Below are 27,780 nucleotides of genomic sequence, written 5' to 3' on the forward strand. Positions count from 1 at the left end.
GGTTAGATTCACAAATCAGCCAGATGGCGCTGCAGTCGGTACTTTCATACCATATAACAATACTACATTATTTATAGATAAATATAGTGTTGTTATTCGATAATCGAAAATAATTTTGTTCCACAATTGTTTTCCACTCTTTTGTAAACCATTGATGCACATGGTAAGTACGGTAGTCACATAGTATACAAAGTGTCATAAAGTTATTACGTTTATTACGAAAAAATTCTCAAATAACAAGTGTAAAGCTCTATACGAGTAATATATTTACTATACGAGTAATATATTTACTATTAATTGTAATTATGGAATTATTTCTACAAAAATCGGACTTAGAGTAAAGAATTTTTTTCCGACATGCAAGAAACATTTTTTTTTTTCAGTTCGCATCAAACAACATAATATTCTTGAATTCGTTCAAAATGAAGCTCTCAATAATATTCGGTGTGATCCACATGGCATTTGGTGTGACATTGAGTGTGGTAAACTTCAAGTAATTATTGTTACATAGAAATTATAACCTAATTACTATTTTTAACCTTATCTATACTAATTTTATAAAGAGAAAACATTTGTGTTTTTGTATGTATGCTTTTAATGTTTTCACACAAAAACTACTGGACTGATTTCAAAAATTCTTTAACCATTAGAAAGCTGCATCTCTGACTGACATAGACTATATTACATTTTCAAGAAAAATAGGGATCTCTAATAAAAATGCAATAATATAACCCAAGGTGTCAAAAAATTATCCATAAAAAGTCTGTCATCGCGTGCGCTGTGAAAACTATTGAGTATTGACGATAGAATTAAAAAAATGTTGTACAGTGTAGAACGTATCAATATCTACAAAAATAATGTTTTATCCATGGCCAATCGTATGTTCGCTTATCTCGAGTCGGAACTCCATATTATATAACTTTGAATTTAATTTCTTATATTGGATGAAATGAACACAGGAAAAGAGAAATAGCGATATTAATTGTGTAAATTTATGATTCAAACAAAACAGTTTTCCCAATATATGAAGTTATATGTTAACGTAAATGTAGTCTAATCTTAACATATTCAAACCTTAAAGCATTATTTGAATAATAATTTAAATTAATTTTTTAATTAATTTTTATGTTAAATAATTGTAAATTTATAATAATACATAACTTTAATCCGGTTAAGTTTTTTCTTTAAATTTTAATGAAGACAGTTAATTAGTTTGTAATATACTCTTTGTATGTCCTGCACTCTATGCTAGGAAACCCAAACCCATACTAATTTCACGTCTAACTAAAAATATTTATTAAATTACAGATACTTCTCGAGGCCGTACATGATATTCCTCCAGTACATTCCCCAAATTCTATTCTTGCTTCTTCTCTTCTGGTACCTATGCATCATGATGTTCATGAAATGGATCATGTACTCCACTGTGGCTGAAGGTAAATAATTTTATTTTTTTTGTTAAATAATGTTGGGGCGCTAAGGTTGCTTTTTGACTGGTTAACTATTAAGTATAATTTTAGTGCAATGAAACGTCTGCTTCGCGTTGAATCTACTTTATTACTACATATTAAAATTACAAACATAATATGGTTGAACATATCCGCCCACCAAAGGACCTTTAATGTCCTTTCAAAAAATTACATGCAAACCCTTAATATACTTTAACAATTTGGCACTTAAGCTTCATTAATTGGGAGATAGCAAAGATTAGATACAGATCGTTTTACAATATTATTTCAATTTTTAACACTATAAACTCTAGTTACACCATCTGATCCTGGATGTTTTTCAGTAATTCGTCCAAGGATCCATTTTCCAGGTGGCAAATTTTGTTGTTTTATCAGTACGATATCACCAATTTTAAATTCTTCTATTCTTTTTAACCATTTTGGCCGTTGCTGTAGATTGGTCAAGTATTCACTTTGCCAACGACACCAAAAATCGTTTAATAGCTTTTGTGTATATTGCCAACGGGCTAACTGCGAAATTTTGATATCGTTCAACTTTGGATGCGGTACAACTATTGGGGCTTCACCAATTAGAAAGTGTCCAGGTGTTAGTGGATCGAGAGTATCATCTGCTTGGCTTATATGGCAGAGTGGCCGTGAGTTAAGACAGGCTTCGATTTCACATAATACAGTGGACAACTCTTCGAAGGTAAGGTTGTTATTAAGAATTCGTTTTAAATGATACTTCATTGACTTAACTCCAGCCTCCCAGAGTCCTCCGAAGTTTGGTGAGTATGCAGGAATGAAGTGCCACTGAGTGCCATCATTTGCTAAGCTGTCTATGATTTCTTGGTCAAATTGCAATTTTGCTTCTTCCCATGCTTTACATAACTCTTTGTTTGCTCCTACGAAGTTTTTTCCTTGATCATTCCAAAGATGTGCGCATTTGCCTCTTCTTGATGTAAATCGTCTGTATGCAGCTATGAATGAATTTGACGTCATGTCACCGACTAGTTCTAAGTGAATTGCTTTAGTAGACATACAGACAAAAATCGCAGTGTAGGCTTTGTTTGTTTTGATACCTCTTCCTTTGTTCAACAAAATTTGAAATGGACCAGCGAAATCTACACCTGCATTGATAAATGGTCGAGAAGGTGTAGTACGAACGGAAGGTAAATCACCCATTAATTGAGTTTTTACCTTTGCACTTTCCTTAGCGCAAATTAGACATCGATGGATATGCTTCTTTGTCATGTCTTTTGCACGCAATACCCAATATTTAGAGCGTAAATAACAAAGCATTAGCTGAATACCTCCATGTAATGTTCTTTTATGAACGTCGGCGATAATAAGTGAGACAAGAGTGTTGTTGTTTCCAATGATTATAGGATGTTTAGTATTTGTTTCTAAACTTGATTTTGCTAATCTTCCGCCCACCCTGAGCACTCCATTATTATCTAAAAATGGATTAAGCGTCTTCAATTTACTGTTCTTTTTAATATTGTTCTTTTTCTTTAACGAATCTATTTCAGTTTCGAATTCTTCATTTTGCACTATTTTGATACATATTAGTAACGCTTCTTCTATATCTTCTGTTGTGATTGTTATATTTTTATTATCCTTTTTAAACTTGATAAACTTTTTACAAAAAGCTATGGTTCTTAATAGTTCATTTAAGGTAGTAAATCTTTCAAATTTTTCCGAAAATCTTTTTTCTTCTTTAATGTTTGTCAATATGAGAGTTTTAATTCTTTCCTTTTTCTTTTCTAGATCTGTTGTAAATATGTTCTCGTCTGTTAAGATGATTTCTCCTTTTTGTAACCAAGTAGGTCCTTTCCACCAAAGGTTGCAGTGTTTCAAATCGGAGATAAACATACCTCTAGATGCAATATCTGCTGGATTTTCTTGTGACTGGACGTGATGCCATTGTTCTTTTTTATGATTTGCTAAAATTTCTACTACACGATTGGCCACAAATGGCTTCCATTTCGTGGGATCACCAGACAACCAAGCTATGACTATAGATGAATCTGTCCATGCGAAAACTCTTTCCATCGGTATTCTCATGGCCTGTGTTACTTGGTTCAATAATCGGGATAAAAGCAAAGCTCCAGAAAGTTCTAATTTTGGCAACGAAATTGTCTTGAGGGGAGCCACTCTAGTTCTGGCTGCAATTAATGCTGTTCTATATGAACCGTCCGTTTTCTTGACTAGGCAATACACCACGGCGGCGTAAGCTAAAATAGAAGCATCACAATAACCATGAATTTGAATTGTATCCATGTTGGAGCAAGAAGTACTTAAGCATCGATCGATAGAAATGTTATTCAGATTCATAAGATCTCGGCGAATCTTCAACCATTCTTCTTTAAAAAAAATGTTAAGATCCTCATCCCAATCAACCTTCTCAAGCCATAGTTTTTGAATTAATATTTTAGCTTGAACAATACTAGGTGCGATCCAACCTAAAGGGTCGAACAACTTTTGTATATCTGAGAGGATATTCCGCTTCGTGATAATGTTTTCTTCATCGACTTCAGGTAAGTCTAAGTTGTATTCAAATCGATCATTCCCTAAATTCCATTGAACCCCTAGTGCTTTAATTATTCCATCTAGTTTTAAATCGAAATGAGCTTTAGTAGTTCTTTCGTCTGGTTTTAAACTTTGCATAAATTCAGTATTATTAGAGGACCATTTCTTCAACTCGAATCCTCCTCTACGTAACAATTCTTTTAAATCTTTGCTAATCTGAATTGCTTTTTGAACGTCATCACTTCCAGACATGCAATCATCAACATAGAAATCTTCATTTAATATTCTAGCTGCTTCAGGAAACTTATCCCCTTCATCAATCGCTAGTTGCTTCAAAGTTTTTACTGCAAGATACGGTGCTGAGGCTGTCCCGAACGTTACAGTAAGAAGGCGATAGTCACGTATCTCATCGGATGGATTTTCTCTCCATACTACACGCTGGTAGTCAACATCATCTCTATGAATTTTTATCATTCTATACATCATTTGAATATCTGAGACAAAACATATTGCATGAATACGCCATCTCATGATTAAATTTCTTAAATCTTCTTGCAAAACTGGACCTGACAGAAGCTCCTCGTTAAGTGAAATATTGTTGGAGCCTTTACAGGAAGCATCGAAAACAACTCGTGTCTTCGTAGTTTCCTTGTCCTGACGGACCACAGCGTGGTGAGGTAAGTAAACTGATTTTTTATGTAATTCTTTTTCAGGTACTTCTTCAATATGATTTAATGTTTTATATTCATTTATTACTTTCAGATATTCGTCTTTTAGTTCTGGATTTCTACTAAATCTTCTTTCAAGCTGCATTAATCTCTTAATTGCTGTTTCCTTTGTATTTCCTTCAGATGACAATGGTGCTTCAGTGTTAAAGGGTAATCTAACTATATATCTTCCTTCGTTATTCCTAGCATGAGTTTCTTTATAAAATTCTTCACATCTCAATTCTTCTTTAGTTAAATTACGTTTTGTGTCTGTATCTATCTCCCAAATAGTTTTAATTAAATCATTAAAACTTGCATCAGTTGTGATATTCATTGCCATTATGGCTTTATGCTTTGGTTTCATGTTGATGTTTATTCCACCCATCACAATCCATCCCAGGCTGGTTTTCTGTGCGCATATTGTGCCTGATGGACCCTTGATTAATCCTTGTTTAAGAATTGCTGTATACTCTTGCACCCCTAATAGCAAATCCAATGCTCCGGAATCCATATAATTTGGATCTGCTAGATTCAATTTCTCAAAGTGACGCAGTTCCTGTTGCAAATGTTCTGATGAAGGTATGTAAAACTTTAATGGCTGTGACATCACGTAGGCGTGTATTGGTAGCTCAAAGCTAGGTTCCCAGCGTGACAATAAATCAAAATTGACTTCTTGTTTGATGTTTACCTTCATATTATCCATACCTGTGACGACCAAATTTACAGGTTTGCGTTGCAATTTTAGTGCTTGAGTTGCCTTTTGAGTGATAAAGCATGACTGCGACCCCGAATCTATTAGCGCCCTAAGTACAGTTGTGTGCCCATAGTTTCCCTTTATAACCACAATTGCGGTTGCCAATAGATTGATATGTTCTGTAACATTATGTAAAGCTGTCATTGTAGCAAGAGTCTTCTCCTCTTCCTGAGGTAATGTCATCGGTTGCTGGAGTTCTAAAGATGCCGACGCATTTGCTTTAGTTGACTGATGAAGAAGAGAATGATGACGAGCCTTGCATATTCGACATGAAAGAGGTAAATTACATCTAAATGCCGAATGCCCTGGAGCCAAGCAGTTGAAGCTGAGTTTGTTGTGTTGTGCATAGTGACTTCTTTCTGCAGGTGACATTTTTGAGAATGTTTTACAACGACATAAGCTATGATTTTCCTTACACATAATACATGTCTTCTCTATAGACATGTGGAAAACACGTTCTCTTAACGGCTTGAGAGTTGGTTTAAAAGGTGGATTTAACAATTCTAACGTTCTAAATTTTCCTTCTAAAAACTTCTGTAATTCAAACCAGGTAGATAATTCTTCTTGACTCATATCATACGAAAATTGTTCCCATTCTTTGTGAGTATCTGGATCCAACCTTTGAACTACTAAAAATACAATTATAGGGTCCCATGACTCTGTGGATACCTTAAGATTTTGTAAGCTGTTTAAAACTTCATTTGTTGTATCTAATATTGCTTTTAATTGTAAAGCCGATTGTGACATAATTTTCTTTTGTGAAAATAATCGTTTAAATAATGAATTAATTATCACTCGTTTATTCCCATATCTAAGTTTTAAAGTCTCCCAAGCAGATAAGTAATTCGACTCGGTGATTTGGATGTGTTTTAACAAGGATGCTGCTTCACCTGTTATGCTGCATTTCAAATAATGTAGTCGTTGAACATTAGACAGTGACGTGTTATCATGTACCAGTGCCACAAAAATATCTTTGTAAGAAGGCCATTCTTCGTAATTACCCGAAAAAGTAGGTAATTCAATGCGCGGGAGTCGAACCTGTGATTGTACGTTGTGTTCGACTGCAGTGGAGCCGTTCCCCTGATTACAGGATTGTTGTCCTCTTTGAATTTCAAGACCTTCTAACATATCCCTGATGTCAGACACCATACATAAATATAAATCCTCGATCAAATAATAATCCTCATTGACAAAATATGGTAAAATTGACTTTTGTTCACGTGGCGTAATTTTTATTAAATCTAAATGTGCACTTTTATAAGTCTTCCAGTAACTTTCTATACACTCCATCCGTGTTTTTAGATAACCTTTCGTAAGTCTAGCCTTTGCACATTTTTTAATATTTATCTGAGTCTTTTTTAATAGTTCATTATTATTTTCAAGTACACTTAATAATTGTTCCACATTTGCCATTATTTGATCACTTTAAAGTCACTTGCACGTTCTATTTCAATATTATTCAAAAGTTATAAGTCTAAAAATTGCACAAAATAGTTGCTAAACGAGTTCCTTATCGCAATGGAATGCGTAGTCTATTGTTCCTTCGATGCAGCTCAGTAGACACAAGATCCGGCGAGATTGCGACCATATGTTGGGGCGCTAAGGTTGCTTTTTGACTGGTTAACTATTAAGTATAATTTTAGTGCAATGAAACGTCTGCTTCGCGTTGAATCTACTTTATTACTACATATTAAAATTACAAACATAATATGGTTGAACAAATAACATTTTAATTAAAAGTTGATTATGAATTAGTAAAATGTTTATAATTTATGATAACTGCTACATAGTATTTAATTGTAATCTCGCGATTTCTTGCTTTATAGGTAAGTAAATATTTGTAAACTTAGAGACTGGTTGACTATGACTGCTGAAGAACACTCTAATGTAATATGTTTTTTTTGTTTAATAATTTTTTTTGTAACCGTTTCATTAAATAATATAAATGTTCGTACATAATTTATAAAACTCGATATTTTGAGTTCGTTTCAGCAGTCAACTGGGACCGTCAGCACTTTTGAGTGTTCGAATTATGTAAATAAGTAAAAATCTGTTATATCGACATCTAAGGGACTACTCATCATAATAACTGATAGTCGTATCAGCCGATGACGTTGTTATTAAGTACCTTATACAATAGAATTCGGACGGGACCTTTGATCAATATAACCGGTATGTTAATCTAAATGACGTCATCGTAAACGGTTTTGACTGTAATGTAAGAAATTTTATTTCAGTAAAATACATTGAAGCAAACCTACTCATGCATTTTATTGAAGCCATTTTAGCTGAAATTTTATTAATATCGGAGGAAAAACATAGTCATAAAATTAAGTCTGAAATTATTTCAAACAAAAAACGTAATCAAAAAGCAATTAAACGCAAGGCGAACATGGCATTGTATTTTCGCTTCCAATTTGGGAAATTCATTAAAATTTTTATTAGAAAAATATTGATGGTAGTCCCTAAGTTTAGTATTAGCGATTATCGTCCCTATGGCTACTCCCCATCGTCGAGAGCGTTACGGAAAATATATATTATCAGAACACATGTCACACAAATCTTATTAGATACTAGCTGGCCTGGCGAACATCGTACCGCCTAACAGTCGATTCTTTATTTTTTTAAATACTTATTCTGCTATTCGGGACACCGGTCTAGCTAGTAAGATAAAAAAAAGAAAGTTGATAAGACAACAAATACATTATGTCAAAAAATTAAAATTCCTTCCCGGAACCCCTCCACAAACACTTGAACTTTATGTTATGGTATTAAAGTTCAAATTGACTTTTAAGTATTATTACGAATATTTTGTATGGGAATATAGAAAAGTGTTGTTTTTAGACTTTTTCACTCATTTTTTTTAAATTTTTCTCTGCGTAAGAACCATCCTCGTACTTCAAGGAATATTATAAAAAAAGAATCAGACAAATCGGTCAAGCCGTTTTCATGTTATGTCGTGACAACGGAAAACGGGTTTCATTTTTATATAATATATAGATAAGCTGCTATGGGCGAATCACCATGGCAACATTAATAAGATACGATTAAAAGATAATATAACAATATTTTCTTTAGATCCCGCGTTTGGTTCTGCGTGTGCTCCATCAGTGTTGATAATGTTTATAAACATGATGCTGCTAAAGAACACAGAAGTGCGTTCACCATGTCAGCCTTTTATGTATGAGGGACAAAATGCTTTGCAAAGGACATTTTTAGCTGTGGGGTTCCTGTGTATTCCTGTTATGCTGTTTGGAAAACCGGTCTATCAAATTCTAAAGAAACGAAAAGTAAGTGTAAGGTATTTTAAGTCTTCGAAACAAATGAAGATCTGTTCGACAAAAGATATTTTTTATTTACACACATTACCTGTTTGTATCTATTATTTAAAAATATACTACAACCTCTTTAGGTCTGGGCCTCAGATTTTTGAATTTGTTTCATGGTCATTTTTTTATCTAATAGGTGATCAGCCTCCTGTGCCTTACACACGCCGTCGACTTTTTGGGTCTAAGACATGTCGGTTTCATCACGATGTTTTCCTTCACCGTTCGAGCGAATATTAAATGCGCACATAGAAAGAAAGTCCATTGGTGCACAGCCGGGGATCGAACCTACGACCTCAGGGATGAGAGTCGCACGCTGAAGCCACTACGCCAACACTGCTCTAAATTAACATTGTAATCCAATTATTATAATATTATTGTAATGAATATTGTCGATTCGGTGGACGGAGAAATTGTGATCAACTTGTGTTCCAGCGTCACATAAATTTGTATTTTACATGAATTGTTTGTTGTGCATTCTCATATGGAGACAAAATATTCACCTTACATTTACCTTCTATATTATTGATGCTAATTTCAGCATATTTCGGGAGTGGAAGAAGGGGAAAGTGAGAAAGTAGAAGAGCAAGAAGAGATGGGTGAGATGATGATAACACAGGCCATTCACACTATAGAATACGTGTTGGGCGCTGTCTCCCACACGGCGTCCTATCTACGCCTTTGGGCTTTATCCTTGGCTCATGCACGTAAGAATTAACTTTTTCTGATTGCTCTTAATTTTAGATCAGTGTTTCCTGTTGCCCAGGGAACAGGGGAAATTAAATTGTTAAGGGCAATTCGAAAATTTCCTAAAATTATTTGGAATTTGAAGTTCCGTTTTTTTGTTTTCAAAACTTACTTACTGTGTTTCTTAACAATTTCCTAGTAATTTCGTCCTAAAACCTATCATTTAGATTTCTTAAGTGACCAATTTTTTTTTTAAATAATAAAATTTATGCATGATACATAGGGGGTAGCATAAGAATTTTAGAACTTGTCTGTGTCTCTTTCATTGACGGTTTTTAATACAAGTACGTGTCCACTGTCCATGTTTCGCCGGAAATAGGATTCAATTAAACAAAATAAAGCACCACAAATGTAGGTCATTTTATATAATCATTAAATATCGGCAAATATTCTCCGTGTACTGGCGATACAGATATCTTTTTTCTCAGAACTCTCAGCGGTGTTATGGCAGAGACTCCTGCGCATGGGGTTAGGCGGTGGTTCACCAGTTATGGCAATACCGTTATATATGATATTCGGAGTTTGGGCCTTTTTCACTATCGCTATCCTTGTGCTTATGGAGGGACTCTCTGCGTTCCTACATACACTTAGATTACACTGGTGAGTGACAATAAGCTTTATATTAAACTTACTTTTTGTTAAAAGTATGACAAAGATTTAGTGACGTAATCAAAGCTTTCTGAGAAAATGGGAAAAACCTTCAACTTCAAAATTCCCTTAAATTACACATTAATTTGACATCAGAATCAATTATGGCAGAACCTCTTATCATAGAGGCGTTAGAAGTAATTTAGGTAAATATTCTGGTACTGCACACATGCCTAAAGAAATATCAACTTACTTTGAGACTAAAATAGCGCCGTTTCTACGATTATTAAAGGAAATAAATATCTTAACGATGCCTTGCCAATTTCCTAATCTTTTCTTTAATTGCCTCTATAATAAACTACCAAGTGATGTGGTAAACATGTCAAATAATATTAATAGAGAGAAAAAAAATTATAAAACAGAAGCTCTCTAGGAAAGCTTATTATAAAATATCGGATTACCTAGAAGATAAGAAGAAAGCTTGGAATAAAAAATTTGCTCCAGCTATTTAATTTAATTGTAACTAATAAGCATTGTAAATAACTAAAGACGATCAAAAAAAAACTAGCCCGAGGTTCTTTCCTTTCTCCTTGTGTGCTGGTCGCGATTCCGAGCAGGCGGTAGAGTTGACAATTCAAAGTGATCATGTGATTCAACTGAATAAATGAATTTTGATTTTGATTTTAATTTTAATGTTAATGTTGATTTTGATTATGATTGTGATTTTGATTTTGATTTTGATTTTGATTTTGATTATGATTGTGATTTTGATTATGATTGTGATTTTGATTTTGATTTTTGAATAACTTTTTTGCAGGGTGGAGTTCATGAGCAAATTCTACGAGGGCCAGGGTTACGCTTTCTTGCCATTCTCTTTCGCGGTGATCCTGGAACATGATGAGGAGGACGTTAAGGTTAAGCCTACTGCTTCTCAATGACACATATATAATACAGAACATAGCTCACAAGATACATTACACTCAGATATAGAACATAGAACTTGGTCTAGACATTTTATTGACGAGTGATGGGCGGTGATTGATATGATGATCGTTGATGTTGATTTAAGAATAAGATTTAATAAAAATTTAACTTATGTTTTATTAAGATTGTTGCGTTGTATGAATTCCTATTTTGTAAGAGTTAAAAATAGCAAACTTGTAAACCTATATATAATATAGCCTTGTATAACTTTGATAAGTCACAAAAACTTTGTTGAGAACATAGATTTGGTTTTAGATATTCCTTATAGATATATAGATATTCAGTATAGACAAAAATGTGCTTGTACTTTTCTATCGATTAAAAAAATAGGTAAATTGTAATTCGTAGATATGTTGTACGATCATCACTGCCGTACAAATCGAATGTTTGTTATACCAATAGTTAAGTATACTATAAGGACAATTTTTGGATTGTATATTTAAGATTATATTTAGTAAATTAATATATTAATTGCAATGCACTCAAAGCCGGTAAGTTAATACAGATTTAATAATAATAATTGTACCAAAATTTTGATAATGCTTAAAAAACATATGGTCTTGTAAATACACTCAAATTCACTTAACATTTTTCAAATTATATTGAGCGTAATTTAGAATTAAAATTTTACCAAAGACTAGTTATGTAACGTAGTGCCTTGGCTATATTTCGGAATTTCAATAAAATTGGCCTAAATGTATTTCTAGCATGACATTTGATATTAAATTTTTATGTTAGCTCCTTTGTCTTTGGATTATCATCAACACTTAAATATCCATACAAGATATGATTAATGTGTACGGTTCCTGGGTCATCGGGGTGCTTAAAATAATAGAGGATATTAGTTTTACTCTATATTAACCAATCGCGTACAACAATAGAATATAAGCGAAATAATGAAATGTTAATTGCTATACGAATGATTGCAATGTAACCGTCGCGTTGAAGAGAGTGCCTACGTCTGGCTTTACTCTAGGGACGTAACTCCGACGATTTAGGAAATCGCCACGCTTATAAAACGAAAAAAACCTGTGTGAGCAAAATGTACAGCCTTGGCTCGTACAAGTGTGATAAGAGGCATAGATTTATACTTACTAATATGCAGTAGTTGATTTGGTAGATTCACTTAAAAAAATTAGAATGATAATTAATGTAAAAATAACTTATCTATTGTGAGCAGAGTTAGCCTATTGGCTTCAGCGTGCGTCTCTCATCCATGAGGGCGTAGGTTCGAGCCCCAGCTATGCACCAATGTACACACTTAACACTTGCTCGTATAAGGAAAACATTGTGAGAAAACCAGCATGCCTTATATAAAAAAGTTGACGGCGTGTATCAGGCATAGAAGACTGAAAACCTGCTAGCCTATTATAAAAAACAAATAATCAAAAAATAGATACAAATATCTGAAAATATTAAAACTTATTTAAAAGAAACTAGTAAAAAAACCAAAGACGAAGATTCCATCCAGTTAATAGTTTCAAAAAAATAATAAGAATAATCTATACTATAAATTATTTATGGGAAAACTAAACAGAATTTTTTTCAATTATAATTGGAAAATAATTTGGGCCTCCCTCCCTCCCTCCTTGGTTACCCCGACCAACAAACTTCTAAATCCAATAAGTGTATATTCAATTATTTTCGTACAGTGAATATTATCCAAGTATGATATGTCTTAAGCTACAATTTCTACAGGCTTTGCTAAGGCAAACTTAGTGCCTGGCTATATGTTTTCAAGATTATAAAGATACCAGATATTCGCTGCATGCTAAGCGCGCAAAATAATAAGGCTTCTAATCCCATTACTCCATAAGGGTAAGCTAAGTGTTATTGCGATTTATGAATTAGGCACAGTAGGCCGACTTGTCTATAAAAAATAGTATTTAGTCCCCATTTAGGGCGGTTAGACTAGCGTTTTTTACGCGCGTCATAGTGCATGTAGGCACGTATAGGCGCGCCTTTGGCACACGCGTAACTCGTAAGAGCGTTGACGCGCTGCTAAGCTCGTATAAGTTCGCAGTTATGGTGTATTAAAGTGATCGGTTCTCTGGCGTAATGCAACCTGCGATGACGCCCAGCATCTGTTTCGTCTTCTCAGTGGATAAGTAACGCAAATAGCAATGTGTATCCATGTTGATACTGACACGACGCCACTACCTATTCGAGCGAACACGCCGAAATATTCCAATTTACGTGCGTCTGGTTTTAAGCGCGTATGGTGAAACCACCGTATACGCGGAGAAAAACACGCTAGTCTGTAACTGCCCTTAGGGTTGTAGCGTCACTGGATTTTATTGTGTTACTCACAGCTATTTAACAATCGACACGTTTCAGGACCAAAATTGGGGCCTTATTGTTATAACATATCGTTAATAAAAAAGTATTTTATAGAAGTGACTTTTATTTCCATTAAATGTAGTTGTAATCGCATTACTTCTGTGAGTGGAAATTCAAACTGAATCTTACTTTAAAGGCTTTACGAGTAGCTTTAATACATCTTCAGTTCGCACTAGAAGTTTTGCAATTACTAATATAATATATAGTTTTATATTAATTTAATCCATATAATCTTAATGAATTGAGAAACCCATTTTATTAGATGAAGAATAAACATATAAATTACAATTTTTATGTTAATATAAAGTACATAGTTAAACTACTATAAAAGTATTCACAACAGTCACAACATTCACACAATTTGTTTATTATCTGTTAACACATTTATCAAAAGCTTTACCATATAAACTCCCTAAATACCCGACATTTTGTCGTCAACCAAATTGCGTCCTTTTTCACTGTTTACACTTTCGAAGACCTCAACGTCATAACTATTTCAAACGATTTTGAGCGAGATGCTATCGAAATTGTTTTATATGATGTTAAAATATCTGGAATGTTAACGGTTACCATAGCAACACTTTAAGGTTTTTATAAACATTTGTGATTCACAATATTTGTAATTAAATTATGTATGGAGTCAATTACATTAAGTGGAAAACAAAAAGCTTGTCCGTAGTTATGGAATGTTGCCATGTTGCTTTAATTACAAGAGAAATTTCAAAGAATTATGATTTTTGTCTTTGTCTCAAATATATTTTCCGATTCAATTATATTAATTCTTTTAAAGCCAATCACGATGTGACAATCTTTAGTAAAAGTAACTGTTACGAGGGCGATTCTATCGTTGCTATGGTAACCGAAGCAAACATAGACACAGTTTATGAGGTCTTCATAAGTCGAAGAAGCGCTTTAAGCGCTTTAGCGCGTCGCTAGGAGCAACCATGCTTCTGCATCCAAGATGAGTATCGCGCTACATCAGCCTGAGTGACTGTGCGTCTGGTTTTTTCTACAGCGGTTTCTAAATCCGTCTTGGAGACTGGAGCTTCCAGCTCAGAGCGCTTAAAGCGACGAATTTCTTCAGGAGTTTTACCGGCGATCTTTCGCCGCATTGTCATCATCGAGGCATCTCTGAAACACATTTAATAATTTGGTTTTATTTCATAGATTAGTGATAAGTTTTTATTTGCAGACGCATGTATATTAGTACAAATTTCCTACAAAAAAGTACGCAAAAGTACTATGAATAATTTATCTTTATACCATAGAGCACACTAGTTGTTAAACAAAGGATTAAAGGAATAAAATGCGGCCTAAAATGGTAGACAACAAACACGGGTCTGTTGCAAAAGTTACGTTTATTGATGTGACGTTATTGTAGTAAAATGGTAGCCATGGAAACACGGTGCAATTTAAGACCTATCTTGTTATAAACAAGGGGATTTAGGTTCAAATTAGGTTGTAGGTCCGATCCCTGGCTGTGCACTAATGGTCTTTCTGTCTATGTGTGCATTTAACATTCGCTTAAACGGCGAAGGAATACATCGTGAGCAAACCGGCTTGCCTTAGACCCAAAGAGTCGAACGCGTGTATCAGGCATATCCTATGACGTCATGACTATTAGATTAACAAATGATCCTGAAACAGTTACAGAAATCTGAAGTCCAGACGTAAAAAGTTTGCAGCGCCATTGGATTATTTTTATAAGGGAGGGAGGATATACGATTTAATAACACATATTACAAAAGAAATTAGATGTTTCAATGATAATATCTTACCTGCATAAATTGCAAATGTCAGATCCACTGTAGCCTTCCAAATTAACAGCGAGATCAGGAAGATTTACATCATCAGATAGCGCCACCTCTCGGAGACATAGTTTCAGCAATTTTACTCTTGTCGATTCTAAAACATATAAATTAAGATTCATTCATCACAATTTTACTCTTCTTGTCTCTTTCAATCACATCGTAAATATAATTTGTCAGAAAAAGACAAATAAACACTCTTGTAACAGAATAACTGTAGAATGATGTAATCACTGTTTCTATAATGATGGGAATTCCGAGTGAAAATAAGTAATTATTTCACTATCATTCAGCTATACCTTTGGCTAGTACCTTGTGATATAACATAATATCATGATAGTTTTAATATGGAATATACACATAATATACACTAAGGGACTGTTCAAGTATTATGTCACGCAATTATTGGGGATTATTGAAAACATAGTAATAATAAATAATAGTTTAAAAAAAATAAAAAACACGCTTTTAAAGCACATCAAACTAAAAAGTGAAAAAGCGTGGGTTGCTCTATGGCACAGAGCGCCCCACGCTTTTTCACAATAATACCAGTATTTTTTGTTCATTACCATTTACAGCTTAAATTAGGAATAATTTTAGACTTTTTAGTTTGATGTGCTTTAAAAGCGTGTTTTTTAGTTTTTTTTAACTATTATAAATTTTTTATTGTTTTATTAAATTTTTTTTCATTTTTTTTTTCGGATCATTGCACTGTCATCGATCTTTGACAGGTGCGCAAAATTTGAATAAAATCTGTCCGTTTAAAGTGGGTCAATATCGAGTCCGAAGGAGTCGGTTACATACTGTATACATACATACAGGTGAAGCTAATATAAAGCGTGTAAAAAATAATAATACTACACTTTTTAGACGAATTTAACCCAATACAATTATGAAATACTTACAAAAAAGTAAAATCCAATAATCAATAAAGAGATGTCGATTCCATCCTCTCAGAGACAATAATACTTTAAAAAAAACCTACCATCAGGAAGGCCTACATATATCCTCTTCTCAAATCGTCGCCTGAAGGCTTCGTCGATGTCCCACGGGTGGTTGGTTGCGGCCAGGACCATCACCACTTTGTCTTGATTACTGAAATATTAACACACACCTCGACCTTGTTAGCCTATTGGTTAAGCTTGCTTTCCTCCAACGCATGTTTTTTTTCTATGTGCACAAATATTTGATGTAATATTCGGTGACCATGGTAAGAAAATCAGCACGCTTATATGTAATCATCAACACTCTCATCCCAACAGGAGGACCCTTAGATAATCCAACTCCGTATGGGATATAAACAATAATAATTAAGTTAATATTGAGCAGTGTCGGCCTAGTGGTTTCAGCGTACGACTCTCATCCCTGAGGTCGTAGGTTCGAGCCCCAACTGTGACCAATGGACTTTCTTTCTATATGCGCATTTAACATTCACTCGAACGGTGAAAACATCGTGAGGAATCCGACATGTAGACCTAAAAATTCGTCGGCTGGTGTTAGGCACTGCAGGCTGATCACCTACTTGCCAATTAGATTTAAAAATGATTATGAAACAGATTCAGAAATCTGAGGCCCAGCCCTTAAAAGGTTGTAGCGCCCCTGATTTTTTATTTTTTATTAAGTAAATATATTTTTATTTTGTCAAAAATATATTAACATTTAAATTAGGAGTTGTCGTCATACATAAAAATAGAAGAACTTGTTAAATGTAGCCCAAGTAATACAAAGTACCATTGGAATTCCACGGTGTCACAATTTGACACCGTAATGAAGATTTTGGCAAAAGTTACTTAGAATTGTTAGATATAAGGTAGACATGAAAGAAACGAAACGTGCGCAGTATCGAGCTGCCACACCTTGTAATTAAATTAAAAGTTTTATTTTAATTAATATAGTATATATACATAAGACCTCCATAAATAAAATAAATACATGTCAACGAAGCATGGAAAGGAGCCTGCTAAATATTAAAAAGGTACATAAAATAAGACAAGAGACGAGAGCAATTGATGCTCTAAGCCACGCAAAAAAATTGAAGTGGAAGTGGGCGGGTCATGTAGCGCGCCTCACAGAACATAGGTGGACGAAATCAGTAACTACATGGAGTGGCCCACCAGGCAAACGATACAGAGGCAGACCCTACGCTCGATGGGATGATGACATTAAAAAAATCGCGGGTCCTCACTGGGTCCAAATAGCTCGGGATAGAGAAAGATGGCAAGCCTTGGAGGAGGCCTTTACCGGAGAGGGTTCCTGATACTAACTGTAAAAGATATTCACTAACACATGAGATAATTAGATATTTTTGTATTAGGAAATAAGGTAAGGCTTAAAATAAAATAATAAACATAAGACCTCCAGCGGCAACCAACAGAAAAAAAGAAGAAATCTATGTACGCACAATGGAGCAGCGAGTCCATCCATTTGTATGAGCAGTTCAGCTTTGAAACGTCTAGAGGCTTCGTGTTCAGAATCAGCACCGCGGACCGCACACAGCGAATCCACTTCATCTAGAAATATCGTGCTTGGAGCATAGAAGGCGGCCTGAAGGAAATTTCACAAAATATTCAAATTAATAAATCTAAAATGTATTTATATACAGCTTATGTATTAACTAAAAATAATAAACATTTAAGTAATTTTTATAAAATTACCAATTACCAAATTTCCAGAAAATCCATTAATCTTTTCTAAGTATATTTTTAAATCACAGTATACTAAGTAATACTTGAGAAATGGGTCGCTTTCCGGCGAAGAGTCGAGAAAACTTTTAAGCTGGGAGACTAAGGAGGGGATGGGAGCTTATAGAAGCTGGACTGTGCGAGTCAATTACACAGCAAAAAAGGTTATTTCCGGTAGCGGTGATAATTGTCTAGAACGTACAATCTCATAGCCATTGTAGTATGTTAATACCCTTTTGGGTAATCATGTCATCAATCATCAGCATTTCCGCACAGTGTATGGGACTGGCTATAATATCCCTACCCACTCAACCTCTCCCACCCAACGTCACTATTGGGGAAAGATGAGGGGGTCGCGTCAGCATTCGACCAAGAAACCTAGCTTAGCTAGACCAGCTGCTACAGCAACCATCTTAAATGACATTGACAACGCCATACAAATGTTAAAATACCCTAATTTCTACACCTAACGCGTGATTCGCGGGATGTCCTCGCTCGCACATACAAAGCACTGTGTGAACAATATTTAACCTAAATTAAATACGTAATATATAAAATTCAACCACCATCTAAAAGTGATTGATTGCATATTAATAAAAGGAGTCGCACCATATCAAAAAGCAATCGAACAAGTTTCTCTGAATCACCACGGTATTTAGATGTAAGGGTAGCAGAGGACACGTTGAAGAATGTTGTTCTGCACTCGGTAGCGACAGCACGAGCTAACAATGTCTTTCCAGTCCCAGGTGGTCCTGTGAGTAGCACGCCTTTCCACGGACGACGGATACCCTAAAATCAATCATTTATTGTCAAATATCTAATATTATATCATAAAGCAGGCAAGTAATAGATGGAAGAACCAGGAGATAGAGGTGGCCAGAACACAAAATTTACTTATAGAGTTAAAATTGAAGTTAACAATCTTACGATCAATTTTTTTGTAGATTTGTTTTTCATAAGACTAAATATACAAATAATAATTATACAGACAAAGAGTCAGGTAATTAGACCGGTTGAAAAACGTTAAACATAATATTACACAACTTAGAAATAAGTGTCGATTCTAAAAATTAGTATTATTTACGGCCGCTTTCTACACTCAATCCTGATCCCGAAACGATGGTTGATATTCGTAAAATATCTTCGAATTTGAGAGATCGAATTTTGACATTAATAAATCTAAATATATGAAAATCTGGATTGGAAATAATTTTAGATTATAGATTCAGTATCGTAAACGGTCCTCAATTACTGCATGATATTTCGTGCAAAACAAACTTCCCTTGTTTGATATATAAAACTTCGTCAAACACATATAATTTTAACTTCTTTAAAGATATAAATGTGTGATATTTGTTTAAATTGTATTGAATATGAACACCAATTGAGAAATACATGTTTTGTTTTGACGTTGTTCATTGAATTAATATAATTTTAATTTTACATTGCTATTTGCTTCCTATCGCGTCAGATATAAGTAAGGAATATATTCAAGATTATAATGTTAAAACTTGAATATCAGCTAACAAGGCTAGACAAGTGTAGAACGTCTGGGAGACATAAATATATTTACAGACTTATTCGCAGCCATTTGACCCACTTCCTAAAATGTTCACGAAAGTTATAATTAAGCATGCAGCGTGAATGGACAGCCTTATGTAATCGCTCACGCGAATCAGCTTTCACATTCGACTTAAGTGGCTATAATTGCCATTCTCAATATCTTTAACAATTAAAATTAAAACACGGTTGTTTCATGGCTGTTCTGCTAATACACATGTGAATTTGGTGACAATCACAAACATGTACGTGAAATAAATATTTCTTAAATTATATTATTAGACTAGCTGACCCGGCAATCGTTGTTTTGCCATGTATATTATTTCAAGGAAACATTTTTTAGTTCAATAAAAATAACTATTAGTATAATGAAAAATAGGGGTTAATCGAAGACGGGTAAAAATTAAGGGTTGTATGTATTTTTCAATGCCACAATATTTTTTTTTTGTCTGGACACCCACTTATATATCACTTAGAGGTTTGATAGATAGGTTATTCGCAGACTTACTGAATATGCAATTTCATAAGAATCGATCAAGCCGTTTCAGAGGAGTATGAGAACGAACGTTGTGACACAAGAATTTTAGAAGAACAAAGATTCTGCATACACTACGCCAATCTGATCTAACTTAACATCTACGCCAAAGAAATTCTAAATGTACTACAGTTTCTAATGTACATACAATATTAGTGTTGGGATTTACCTTGTCGAGTAGGGACCAATTAAATAAATAATATAGTAACAACATTTTCCTTCTACCTTGAAATAATCAGGCATAACAAGCGGAAGAACCATTGCCTCTTGAAGAACAGACTTCGCATCATCCAACCCGATCACATCTTTCCAGCGAACATCCGGATTCCTCTGCAGTATATCTCTTTCAAGGGTTTCCACTAAATGAATTTCGTATCCTGTCGCATCAAAGACCTTCTCATCACGCTCCAGTAATGCATCACCATCAGCAGACACATCTGACTTCCGTTGAACCGGCTTAATTGGAACTAAGTGACGTCTTCGTGGTGCCCTGTCAACTGACCGGGTCTTTCTTCCACTGCCCATTGAGCTGGAGGAGGCTTTTCGGGTGACAATCGAAGGTAACGATGGCTGTATGTCAGGGTCTCTCTTACGAAGCGTAGTCGCCCATTTTTCTGTGGTAGGATCAGTCGGTTTGGTTTGTGTTTGGTCGAATGATGTCTCTTGGAACTTATTGACTGGCGTCGGGCGAACAACTGGGAAAAAAAAACTTTAATATTTTTATCTAACTAAATAAAAAAATAAATAAGTGGCGCTACAACCTGTTTAGGTCTTGGCCTCAGATTTCTGAATCTTTTGAATTTTTTAAAATCTAATAGGCAAGTAGGTGATCAGCCTCCAGCGCCTGACACACGCCGTCGACATTTTGGGTCTAAGACATGTCGGTTTCCTCACGATGGTTTCCTTCACCGTTCGAGCAAATGTTAAATGCGCACGTAGAAAGAAAGTCCATTGGTGCACAGCCAGGGATCGAACCTACGACCTCAGGTAAGAGAGTCGCACGCTGAAGCCACTAGGCCAACACTGCTCAATAACTAAATACTAGTATACTTAATACAAAATAAGTGCATGTTCCTACATTTTTATGCTGTGTTTTAAGTACTTATTAATTTAAGCGAATGTAGATGCAACTACTTCGTATATTGTTTTCAAAAATAAAGTTGGTCATTTGCCATCATATTAACCTTGCGTGGGTGGATGTTTGGTACCATTTCCTACGTGTGTATGAGGATTTTTAGCTCTCTCCCTTCTTGCTTCGCTCCTGTCTGACCTCAGGCCATCTCTTGGTGGCTGATCACCCTTTCTATCACCGCGTGTGCTCATCACCCGAGCAAAACCGAAGGGCTGCATGCTTTCCACCATCATGCGGTCCATCATTCTGGCCATGTGATGAAATCCGGAGCTTGGGCTGGGAAAAGAAAATGATTCTTACTTATTTAATTAGTAGGCTATAGGAGCATAAAAAAAAGAAAATGTTACAAAATATAAACATATTATTGTATGTGGTGTAACAGATTTAAGATCTTTGATCAAGTGTAATTTATCGAAAATGTGTATTGAAAATTTTATGTGCAGAACGAAACAAGACGAAGGTCTTGTTGTTTACTTTGAAGGGAAAGATAAAATATTATAATAGAAATTATTAAATTCACCACATATACCATCTATATATAACAATATACCTATATAAAAATCAGTATCAGAATGTCATGCTATCACTATTACTAAAATATTGTGTATTATTTTCCAAACTTGTTTATCTAACTTAACACTTAAATCTTATCTTTTTCATGTTCTTTCTACCCTTTCTAATTGAGAAAGCTTGATGAAAGTACTACAAAGTACATACCCAAAAAACGGATCATTGAAAAATTGGCGTACACCATTTATATTCGGAATCAAAGAGTCTCCAAAAGAAAAATCCATTTTCCGTCGTATTGCTCTTATTACTTTCAGGTACATAAGTGAGAATTTGTGTGATTATTATTTTACGAGGGCATAATTTCGTATGTAACTATTTTTTTGTGACATTTGGAGGTTGAAAATGGTGTGCCATTTGACAAGTCTGTTTTGATCCTGTCGCCATGGTAACGGGCAAGCGGAAACTTGGCGGAAACCGACCTTTGTGCTTATTTGACGTAAGTAGTCCTTGAAGCCAATTTATGAGTATAATCTTTGTTACAATGGTATAAGGGTTAAATTCAGAAATCAAGGATTCCAAAAAGTCTAATGATATAGTGACCTACATGCACGAAGGTTTTATTGTAAGACTAATGCAAGGGGTGGGTCGATAATAATAATAATTATTTATTTATTGCAGGAATATGGTACAAAAATGTGTAAGGTGGTACAATCGTAAGTTTGCATATTCTGCCACACACAATTGCGCGCAAATTTGTCTTAAGGAATTTTACATTTTACATTATTAGTCAAAGTCAATTCTTATATTGTTTGTATCGTACATATTATCTTTATTAAATTTATATCAACTACAGTGTCTCCGCAAATAATAAAAGTAATACACCGAGTCGCTTTTTAAAGACTCTAGTCGGAAGATCTTTTAATTATTTTGGTAATTTATTGTAAACCAATAATACCTAATAATACCTTTTGTATGGATATTTATTGTAAACCAATTAATATCCATACAAAAGGTTTTTTTCCTAAACAGTTCCATATTGATTTTTGGCACAGCCAATTTCTCCCCATGTCTACTTCTTACTTCGACTTCTAAACTCGACTTAAAAATATGTATGTTTCTATGCACGAATAAAATCTAAAATATAAATACATGCAAGATGCGTCCAATAAAGGTACGCAACTATCAAGACAGTTTTCATGATTACTCTCGTGCTCAAACTAACTACTACTAATAATAATAAATATAAAATTATTATTATTATACGAAAAGTAATAATAATTATTTAAAAAAAAGTTATCCGAGGGCAAACTCATGTTATCACCTACAAGCATCCATAGACACTTACATTCCTTCAAGAAAAGAGCGTACCAATTCTGGCAACGCCCTTCGAGCCCTTTGGCATTGAGTGTCCATGGGCGGCGGTATCACTTAACATCAGGTGAACCCGTTTGCCGTTTTCTAGAAAAAATATTAAAAACATTGCCACTCACCAGTGCGTTGCCCTCCTTTTAAGTTTAAGTACGCAAATTAATAACAATGGAGAGTTACACAGTTGGTATCTACGAAAAAAATATTTTAAACAGTTCATGACCCGGCGCAAGTTTAAGAGAATTTATTACCTTCAACAGTGAGGTTATTGAACTTATTGTTTACATTTTTCAGGAACTGAAATGTGTGCCAAGGGTTAATGACCTGACGGTAATACTTGTCCGTTAGGACATGAGGTCGTGGACTTTAGGAAATAATTGGAAGTAAAGGTTGTAGAAGTGATATGGCCTTAATGGTTTTGTAATTTGTCAATGTATAGAGTAAAAATATATATCATTATATAAATATCTATGTGTATCAATCTCTGTATTATAAAATAAATCAGTGGCGCTACAACCTCTCTAGGTCTTGGCCTCAGATTTCTCAATCTGTTTCATGGTCATTTTTAAATCTAAAAGGCAAGTAGGTGATCAGCCTCCAGTGCCTGACACACGTCCTCGACTTTTTGGGTCTAAGACATCTCGGTTTTTCTCACGATGTTTTCTTTCACCGTTCGAGCAAATGTTAAATGCGCACATAGAAAGAAAGTCCATTGGTGCACAGCCGGGGATACCGATATGAGTTTATTACTAACTAACGGCTATTGTGCTTTTGCAAGTCTGGAATTTTTGTACAAATATTGTAGAAAGAAAATATAGCCGAATTTTTAAAATCGGTGTAGTTGTTGAGTTTATTTCTTACAAAGACTTACAAACTCTATCGTCTTTAATATTAGTATAAATAAATATCATTATTGTTGATTGACACCTACGGGCAGTTAGCCCTGGACCACTTATAGCAAGGTCAAAAAGTAAAATCAGTTATCTCCGCTTAAAGCCCACTCACAATTGAGCTCGTTAAATTTTCATGTTATCATGACTTTTATTCTTATTATTATGACCTTATCACAACCAAACGAACAGTGTTGGCCTAGTGGTTTCAACGTGCGATTTTCGTAGGTTCGATCCCCAGCTGTGCACCAATGGACTTTATCTATGTGCGCATTGAACATTCGCTCGAACGGTGAAGGAAAACATCTTGAGGAAACCGGCTTGTCTTAGACCCAAGTCGACGTGTGTCAGGCACAAAAGGCTGATCACCTATTTGCCTATTACATTGCCAAATGATCATGAAACAGATACAGAAAACTGAGGCCCAACCTAAAAAGGTTGCAGCGCCATTGTTGTCCGAGCGATTGTTATATGCACACATGCATAAAAGTCCATCGGCACACATTCGGGGTTTGAATCTACAATCTCTGGGTTTTCGCATGGTGAAGGCCTAGGTGCCTCAACCCGTTCAACATCTGTGATTATATATTATTGAAATTGATATTGATGATTATATATATATTATTAAGAGGCATTGTTTGTGAGAGGACAGTGGTGATGTAGCGGCAATTTCCGATGAAACTTTCGATGCCATAAAATTGATATTAAAGATATATTTTGAACAAACTATAAAGACAATGCAACGAATCGATTATGTCCATTCAGTATAATTGCATTAGGGACAGCGAGCACGTTCACAGACACGTCTAGACATATTATGGGTTTTCTAATTATTGTGAAATATGTATTGTTTTGAATTATGATTCCTTTGGGTGTGTAGCTTTCCAAGATATTCTTAATCGTATTAAGTGATTAGATTTTCAGTATGTGCAATTTTTATTAAAAATTAATTCTTTAAAACTTGCGAACTTTCTGGCATGTCTACCGTTAATCCGTTTTTAAATTATGGAATTTCTTGAGCGATATGTTTTGATTGGAGCATATTATAAGTCATTTTAATTTGGAATCCCTAAGTGACAGACCCTTCTATAGAGTGTTTTCTGTCATTTAAGAACTATTATGTTAAAACAATATTTGCTCTAGCGTTGAAAAACACATGGCAAAGCAACCGGCATGTCTTAGAAACAAATGCCATCCGCCAGTCCGCACTAATACCTAGGTAACACTTAAAACTTGTTTTTGGGTTCGTAGCAATACATCCAGCTTTCATCACCTGTGACGATGTCAAATACAGCATTTGAGTCGCCGCCGTTGAACTTATCTAACATTTGGCGACATCAGTCCATGCGAAGGTGTTTCTGGTCGTCGGTTAAACTGTGGGAAATCCATCTGGTTCAAAACTTCCTGACGCCTAAATGTTCGTGTAATATTTTTTGAACTTGACTCATACCAAATCCTAGGCTTGCCCGTATCTGGTGATAGGTCACTCTCTTATCTTCCTCTATCATGCGTCGCACGGCACTGATGTTATCTTCAGTAGTCGCTGTTAAAGGACGTCCCTCACGCGGATCATCATTGAGATTGCTACGTCCACACTTAAACTCGTTAAACCAATTGTAAATAGTGGCACGAGTTGGGGCTTCATTTAGAAATGCTTATCATAGCTTTTTTGGTGAGTAAGCTCACAACGAAAGTCATAATAAATCATTGACCGAAAATTTTCTCGGGTTAGGTTCGTTTTCACTGAAATTTGCTAGGCAACCCATATGGATTATATTTATTGACATATTAAATTATATATAAAATAAGTTTCATTAAATAAGCATCTCGGTGAAGGTCGTTGTATAGCGGGATCTTAGACCATAACATGAGTTTTAGATTTGCCGCCAATTTACAAAAACAAATGACAAATGAATACAATATACTATATTAGGTTACCAAAGAGTTCTAAAATTGAAATTAAAAAAAAGTTTTCATTAGCAATGTTTCTAACTGGCACTAAACATTTTCAGTGTTACCCACGTAACATGTATGCCTTCAGAAATATCAAAATTAAAAGCCTACCACCCTTCAATTTTAAGTCATTATGCGACAAACGTACCTATATTTGATACAACGATTTCAGTTACATTTTTAACGATTCATTGCGTGTTGAACGTACGTGATTGAAATCGCTATAATAATCCTTGTACATAATCATTGTCCTTGGTCATAAGTAAAATTTATACAACAGCGAAAAAGTAGGAAGCATTATTCTTAGAGTTGGTAAGCCAAGGACTCGAGACTCAAGGTAAAAAATAATTATATTATATACTATATTGTAGTTATAGTAGTTTCTTGTAGACATGTAGATTTTCCGTTTATTTTTGCCTAATGACGTCATGGGGAAATACATGGGTTCGTTTCCCCTTGAATTTCAGCGTTTCAAGTTGATAACTATATTATTTTAGAGTGGTATTATTAGAAGACGATTTTTTATTATATTATTTTGAAAAAAAAAATATAATATAGATATAGATATAGCTGTTTTGATTGATTATGAAATTGTACTAATAGTCTGGACCACACTCACTAATGGTAGAAACAAAGTTTGCTCTTGGACATATTATTATGGTAAGCAAGATGTTTTTTGACTAATGTGTCAAAACTATTTTCCAAATTTGATCACTAAAATTGGTAAAAAAATGACCAAACGTTGATTGAAATATCTGGCTAATTTAATATGGGCATGAACTATGTATTGGGCCATGACAGATAGTAACACTGTATAATGTTCACAACAAATCTAATATATAAAATTCTCGTGTCACAGTTTTCGTTGCCATACTCCTCCGAAACGGCTCGACTGATTCTCATGAAATTTTGTGTGTTTATTGAGTATGTCTGAGAATCGGACAACATCTATTCATCCCCCTAAATGTTAAGGGTAGTCCACCCCTAAATATATATATATTTTTTTTAGATATTTTTTTCTGTTTTTTTTGTTTTTTATGATACAGCATTAAAAAATACATACAACCCCTAATTTTCACCCCTCTACGATCAACATATATGTTATATACATATATGTTGATATACATGGCAAAACGACTTTGCCCGGTCAGCTAGTAACTTATAAAGGTTGCCTAAAATACTTCATTTTATGTGGGTAACAGGACGATAAATTAATGACATTTTATAAAATCCGCTATATCTAATAATACATACAAATATTTAATTAATAAATACATAATTTACGAATCATTACGTCATGACAAAAACGGTTATACCTACTTATTAAAATACGATTTAATACATAAAGAAACTTACCAACCAACATCCCAGGCTGAATGAAATGCCGGATGCGCAGACATAGCTCCGAGGGGAACACCGAACCCAAACTCAATTTTGACATCGTCAGCACTACGAAACCACGAGCGCGACGAGCCCGCGTCCATTTTTGTTGACTGTGCGTCGTTTGACATTATTTTAAACTTAATAATATTAAAGTTTAAATACGAAAACGAACTGAAAATATATTTAACACGCCTTAATAAAAGTCTTTCTGTGCTTGTAATAGCGTTAAATCAATTTAAATTAGATGTATATAGCTAGTAAAATGTGTAACTAAATGGCATTAAAATTAGGCATTTTTATATGAAACAAAATTATCAGCACTTAATATACCTATTTGTTAATTTATATAAAATATATCGAACGTATTAATAGAAAACCCCTTACAATACCCGCCATGAATGCACCCAACAATATATCGTAGCAGCGTAGCACGTCTACGGCAAGTCTACGAGTGTACGTCCGCGTCCAACACTGAATTTTAACTACTGGCGATTAGGACAATGACCGCAGCAACGCCGGCCTCAATACGCACTT

At 34.6% G+C, this 27,780-nt stretch overlaps 3 protein-coding genes across 5 annotated transcripts in view; 1 reads left to right on the top strand and 2 right to left on the bottom strand.

The window, feature by feature from the left end:
• The window catches only part of LOC125052902 (V-type proton ATPase 116 kDa subunit a 1-like), a 44,859-nt gene extending 33,032 nt beyond the window's left edge, over positions 1-11,827 (top strand). Inside the window, exons 9-14 of the mRNA XM_047653973.1 lie at positions 384-493; positions 1,309-1,436; positions 8,520-8,731; positions 9,309-9,474; positions 9,943-10,114; positions 10,920-11,827. Coding sequence (XP_047509929.1) covers positions 384-493; positions 1,309-1,436; positions 8,520-8,731; positions 9,309-9,474; positions 9,943-10,114; positions 10,920-11,040 — 909 coding nt within the window. The 3' untranslated portion in view covers positions 11,041-11,827. The remainder of the gene's footprint in view (positions 1-383; positions 494-1,308; positions 1,437-8,519; positions 8,732-9,308; positions 9,475-9,942; positions 10,115-10,919) is intronic.
• On the bottom strand, positions 1,538-7,127 carry LOC125052900. The gene is made up of 2 exons (XM_047653972.1): positions 2,217-7,127; positions 1,538-1,771 (listed from the first exon to the last, which is right to left on the bottom strand). The coding sequence occupies exons 1-2, from the start codon at positions 6,852-6,854 to the stop codon at positions 1,763-1,765; spliced, it is 4,647 nt and encodes a 1,548-aa protein (XP_047509928.1). The 5' UTR covers positions 6,855-7,127; the 3' UTR covers positions 1,538-1,762.
• Positions 11,828-13,472: 1,645 nt separating the features above from the next.
• On the bottom strand, positions 13,473-27,723 carry LOC125052903 (katanin p60 ATPase-containing subunit A1). Of its 3 annotated transcripts, none has more exons than XM_047653975.1 (9): positions 27,636-27,723; positions 27,220-27,417; positions 21,195-21,418; positions 20,236-20,705; positions 18,525-18,704; positions 17,636-17,778; positions 16,220-16,329; positions 15,205-15,331; positions 13,473-14,557 (listed from the first exon to the last, which is right to left on the bottom strand). In XM_047653975.1, exons 2-9 carry the CDS (start codon positions 27,372-27,374, stop codon positions 14,359-14,361), a joined length of 1,608 nt encoding a protein of 535 aa, XP_047509931.1. In that variant the 5' UTR covers positions 27,375-27,417; positions 27,636-27,723; the 3' UTR covers positions 13,473-14,358. The 3 variants fall into 3 exon arrangements, with proteins under 3 accessions (XP_047509931.1, XP_047509930.1, XP_047509932.1); XM_047653974.1 differs by having other exon boundaries at positions 27,631-27,723; XM_047653976.1 differs by lacking the exons at positions 27,220-27,417; positions 27,636-27,723 and adding an exon at positions 21,860-22,147.
• Between the last annotated feature and the right edge of the window lie 57 nt (positions 27,724-27,780).

Source organism: Pieris napi, chromosome 10 (assembly GCF_905475465.1).
Source record: "Pieris napi chromosome 10, ilPieNapi1.2, whole genome shotgun sequence".
Lineage (NCBI taxonomy): Eukaryota > Metazoa > Arthropoda > Insecta > Lepidoptera > Pieridae > Pieris > Pieris napi.